The sequence below is a fragment of the Rutilus rutilus genome (assembly GCF_951802725.1).
Source record: "Rutilus rutilus genome assembly, chromosome: 21".
NCBI classification, from domain to species: domain Eukaryota; kingdom Metazoa; phylum Chordata; class Actinopteri; order Cypriniformes; family Leuciscidae; genus Rutilus; species Rutilus rutilus.
Genome location: NC_140226.1, coordinates 35,144,326 through 35,150,009, shown reverse-complemented (window position 1 = coordinate 35,150,009; position 5,684 = coordinate 35,144,326). Strand labels below are relative to the sequence as shown.

The 5,684-nt window shown below is 44.7% G+C and overlaps 1 protein-coding gene across 1 annotated transcript in view; it reads left to right on the top strand.

Annotated features, from left to right (window-relative positions):
* The first annotated feature begins 2,385 nt into the window (after positions 1 to 2,385).
* The window catches only part of begain (brain-enriched guanylate kinase-associated), a 24,206-nt gene continuing 20,907 nt past the window's right edge, over positions 2,386 to 5,684 (top strand). The window contains exon 1 of the mRNA XM_084392593.1: positions 2,386 to 3,861. Within this exon, the coding sequence (XP_084248719.1) occupies positions 2,653 to 3,861 (1,209 nt within the window). The 5' untranslated portion in view covers positions 2,386 to 2,652. The remainder of the gene's footprint in view (positions 3,862 to 5,684) is intronic.

The window sequence follows — 5,684 nt, the reverse complement described above, 5'->3', positions numbered from 1 at the left end:
ACAGGGCTTCTGATCTCATCAGTCTGATCAGTGTCTGATCTCTGACCGTCTCGTCCACCAGAGGACGCTGAGACCCTCGCAGGAGATCAGTGTGTGTGAGATCAGTGTGTGTGAGATCAGTGTGTGTGAGATCAGTGTGCGTGAGATCAGTGTGTGTGAGATCAGTGTGCGTGAGATCAGTGTGTGTGAGATCAGTGTGTGTGAGATCTGTGTGTGTGAGATCAGTGTGCGTGAGATCAGTGTGTGTGAGATCAGTGTGTGTGAGATCTGTAAATAACAACGTGTGAAAGTTCATAAACCCCACAGAACCTTCATTAAACAATGGAACTCATTTATAGCGTTATCCCAAAAAGAAGTTGGCTGCATTCATTATAACACACACACACACACACACACAAATATACTCTCTCACACACTCACACACACACACACACACACACACACACAAATATACTCTCTCTCACACACTCACACACACACACACACACACACACACACACACACACACACACACACTAAAGTTGGCTGCATTCATTAATGCATTATATTTGTTGTACCTTTTCCCAGACGGGTGATCTGGTGTGTGCTGATATCAGTGCCGTGAGACTCGAGTTAATCGGGAGTCGTGGGTTTGATTCCCAGGGAATTGCATTTAAATGAATGTATTAAACTGAAAAAATGCATAACTTGAATGTAATGTAAGTTGCTTTGAAAAAAAGCATATGCCAAATGCATAAATGTAGATGAGGTATTGAGACGACACAAATCTTTAATACTTGAGATTTACATATTTTTGTTAGATGGGTACAGACTGAAACTCTTCATGCAGATGTGTCTGAGGATCTGGTAATTGCTCATGCTTCTGAATCTCTTCATTGGCGTCTTTAAGACAGTTATTAATCATAAAGCGTAAAACACCAGCGATGATCTGCGTGCGTCTCTCACTCTACAGGAGGGTTTCGCTCCACTGACATTAATAATGGACTCTCACAGCTGCGGAAATTTCCCTTGAGATTCAATTCAGTTCAAGATCCTTTAACTTTTCAGATGATGTTTACACAGGAGAGAAATAAGAAGGAAGCGGTGCTGAACTGAGACCATGCCTTCACACACTCATCTAATCTTTTAAGATAACTGATTTCTACAGTCGTGTGGCAGAGGAAAGGATATATATATATATATATCAAAGTCATGTATTCAATGCTGAGTATTGTCTGTCAAATATCTGCTCAGATAACCATAACGTATTCAAAATTAGATACAATTAAAATAAAATATATAAAAAATGGAAAAACAGCATAATATGAATGTTCAGAGTTTGGCCTGATCACAGCTGATCCTAATGTACACGCAAACGACCCACGACATCTGAGATCTTGCTCAGCACGAGCAGTGTGTGTGTGAGTGTGAGTGTGAGTGTGTGTGTGTGTGTGTGTGTGTGTGTGTGTGTGTGTTGCTCAGCATGTTGCTTAAGGGTCTATTGATGTGTGTATTGATGAATCTGCCAGTCAATGGTTCAGTCATCGCTCATTCTAAACAATGTTCCACTCAGTTGTCTGTTAAATGTATGTGATTCCATAGGCAAACAATGACCCAGGAGACAACAAAATGTGTTTTATGTGCCTCAGACGTTTCTTAGTTTCAGCCGTCATCGTTGATTCAGTAGCTTGCTCTCACTAGTCGATACAGCACTAAACTTTCTTTAAGTCAGAGACTGAACCGACGACATTAATGGGATCGTTCACCCAGAACTGATCATTTACTCGCTCTCATGTCGGTCCAAACATGTATGGCCTTTTCTTCTGTGCAACACAAAATGTCTCAGTGTTTTGTTTTGTTTTTGTCCATACAATGAAAGTCAAGGCTCCAATATCGTTTGGTTCCCAACGTTCTTCAAAATATCTTCTGTATCCCACAGAAGGAAGACAGTCATAAAGGTTTGGAAAGTAAATGCTGACAGAATGATCTATGCTCTTATCACAATTGATTCCGTTTCCTTCATGTGTGTTTGTTGCCGTTTAGATAATGAATCGTGCCCACAGTTTTCTGTCTGTTCACTTCACCTTTTCAACACCAGCTATCTCACTGCATTTAGTTAGTCCATAGTTTACATTGTTTACATCTTCACCTCGAATCATCTTCATCTCTTCAACTGCACTCGGCTCTGATGCTCCGTTAAACTACATGTAATGAAGCCTTAATCTCCATCATGGGCCAGCCACACTGACCACACAGAGCCAGCTTTAGTCTGCCTCGGTAAACTTCAATGAAAAATCGATTTATGGAACACAAGTTCTGCCCCACATCCCGTCCATCATGTGGCATCATGATCAATGTCCTGCTCTAAAGAGCAACTGACCTGGAAAGTTAACCAGGATTCCTGTTAGACTTTATCAACAGAACACATACGGAGGGATTGGCCGCTATGTGTCCGGCGGAAAAGACTGCGTTATCACCTTTATTCACCTAATAATCAGTATGTTTTAAAGTCTGTACGTGTTTGTCCTTGCAGAGCCGGGAGAGTGTTTGAGAAAGTGTGTCAGTAAGTGCATGTAGGGCGACGGTGTAAGGAGGACCGGGGCGCGAGAGCCGTCAAAATCTGGCCAGCCCAGATCATCATGCTACAGTTTTCCATGCACTCAAAACTCAAAAATGCAGAACGGCTCATCGAAAACGGGAAGAGGGGTAACGGTCAACGGGACGGCGTCCACCCTGAAGAGGCAGCTGAGGCCCAAGACGGCGTCCGTCAGGCAGGAGCGCGGATCCTGTTCATCCACGGCCTCTTGTCCCGTGTTCTCCGGATGCGATCTAGACGAAGAGCCGGTGTCTCGCTGTCTGTCAAGCCTTTCCTCACCCACCCTTCATGGTTTCACCTCAATGAAGAGCTCGATCTCCAGCCTGCAAGGATCCTTGCCAAGCCTAAAGGGTTCAGTGACCAGCCTCAAGAGCTTTCCAACATCCTCGGCACTGCAGGGTTCCAGTCTGAGTCTGCGCAGCTCCAGTCCCAGTCTGCACAGCTCCAGTCCCAGTCTGCGCAGCTCCAGTCCCAGTCTGCGCAGCTCCAGTGAGGACGACAGCTGGGACACCAACAGTTGGAGCTCCGGCGCCACCTGTCTCCTGCGCAGCTCCATTAAACAGCACAGCGAGGAGGTTTTTCGGGTGCGTGCAGAATCGGCGAGCCAACCAGGAGGTACGAGCGATTCTGAGACCGGCTACCAGAACTCCGACAGCTGCGCGGGATCGGAGAGCCAGGAGGGAGAGGAGCAGGTGGCGTTAGTCTGCAGGGATTCGACGTCCTCTTCTGCTTCGGCAGCGTCTACACACTTAGAGCAGAAGATCGAAGAGAAGCTGAAGTTTTCTCATTTTCTGGATGAGGTGACGTGCCGGGTGCTGGACCCCGAGTGTCTGCAAGCTTTCGGCGCCCATGTCCGTCACAAGGAGCCGCTTGCCACTTCGTCTCTCCAATGTTTAAATCCAACTCCAGCTTCCGGTTCCCTCTCCTCCAGCCCTTGGTTTGCTTCCAGTAGGGATTCTCTCTGCGACTCCAGGGATGGTTCCGAGCACAAGTGGGCCAAGTGCATGCCGAGCTGCAAGATTCTGGACGCCAGCAAGACCCTGAGAAGGACTCAAGAGGGATCGGGAACATTGGGAAGAACCTACCTAGAGACTGACATCGACCAAGTGAGGAGGGAAGATGAAGTGAGCTCCACACATCCAAGAGACGTGGAGGACAGAACTTTACAGCTGAGTGGTGAATCTTCTCACAGACGTCAGAGTCCAGTTTCTAAGCGTTCAGACGGGGCGCCGCGGCCACCGTACCGCTCCACCTCGCTTCCCAGACCCGCCGCGAGCAACATCCCGGTGAGTGTCGGAGAAATCCACCCATAAACCCTCCTGAATCCAGGGCTTTCTGTTCAGTGGCTTCGCACAAACACCTGCATCACGACAGATGTGTGTTCTAGCTCATTTTTTGAAGTTGTTGATTGCTGTATGTTTATCTTGGAACCTGTTTCAAGGTTTGCGCTCTTGAGCCACCAAACACTGTTGTCGCACAAATGAACGGCCAGAACGCATTAAAAGTTTTATGTTTTCATTTAAAACGGTGTCGTGTAAGCGGATTAGTTAATAACTAACAATCTTTGCAATGGAAGTGAATCAATCAAAAACTAACTTTATCTGGACACTAACTTTATTCTAGAGCTGCTGTAAAGCCAAACAATCTCTGTTACTGTAATCTCCTATTATCACTGTAAAGCTGCTGTGAAACAGTCTATATTGTTAAAGCGCTGTATAAATGAAGGAGACCTGACTTGAGTTGTTTACTTTCTGTAGAAACTGGTTTGGATTTTTCTGAGGATTTTTAAGAGGGTTTTTGTTAATGTTCTCATGAAGTTATGATAACGTTATTTCTGAAAGTTCTCTGAATGTTCTGAAACAAGTAGCAAAAACGTTAGATGAACGTTCAACTAAAGTTCTGAGAATGCTCCCTGTTAGCTGGAAAGCCACCAAATGCAAGTTACTTGCTTTTATAAAATATATCATCCTTTAAAACAATGTGCAAGGCTCTTATCAAACATTATTTTGAGGTCACAGGTGTAATCGAGCCCATCGCTGCTCTATGACAGCATTTATTAAAAATACATCAGCGTTTCATATTATTTACGCCACTGTCTGGACCACTCTTCTCTCATCTGCCGGGGAACAGCAGCCGTATTAATAATTCATTTGGTCTGTTTTGTATAGAGGTGAAAATGTTGGTCATAAAGGCTGTGTAGTTCTGGAGCAACAGGAACGACTCGAGTCACTGCCAGACCAGCTGTGTCTGAGCAGAGGAATCAGCCTATCTGAAGCAGGGAGTTTTTGAGGCCGTCTGGATAACAGTGTGTGACAGAAGAGATGTTGTCGCTCAGAAATAAATGCATTGAGAAAACAGTGTGTGACAGACTGAAAATAATGGGCTTCAGCTGTGAAGTTATTCAGTGTTAGTCAATAGTGGATCGGTGCCATATGACAGCTTTGGTTATGAAGACGTTCTGCAGGAAACACACATCTCAGAGTGACACTGCTTGAGGTGTGAACACTGAAACTGTGTGTGTGTGTGTGTGTGTGTGTGTGTTATTGATCTGACTGTGTGTGTGTGTGTGTGTGTGTGTGTGTGTTATTGGTGTGAAAGTGTGTGTGTGTTATTGGTGTGTGTATGTTTGTGCGAGTATGTGTTATTGGTGTGAGTGTGTGTTATTGGTATAATTGTTTGTTTTTGGGGTGTGTGTGAGTGTGTGTTATTGGTGTGAGTGTTTGTGTTATTGGTGTGAGTGTTTGTGTTATTGGTGTGAGTGTGTGTTATTGGTGTGAGTGTTTGTGTTATTGGTCTGAGTGTGTGTTATTAGTGTAAGTGTGCGTTATTGGTGTGAGTGTGTGTTATTGGTGTGAGTGTTTGTGTTATTGGTGTGAGTGTGTGTTATTGGTGGAAGTGTGTGTAATTATTGGTGTGAGTGTGTGTAATTATTGGTGTGAGTGTATGTAATTATTGGTGTGAGTGTGTGTAATTATTGGTGTGAGTGTGTGTAATTATTGGTGTGAGTGTATGTAATTATTGGTGTGAGTGTGTGTTATTGTGTGTGTGTGTGTGTGTGTGTGTGTGTGTGTGTTTGTGTGAGTGTGTGTTATTGGTGTGAGTGTGTGTA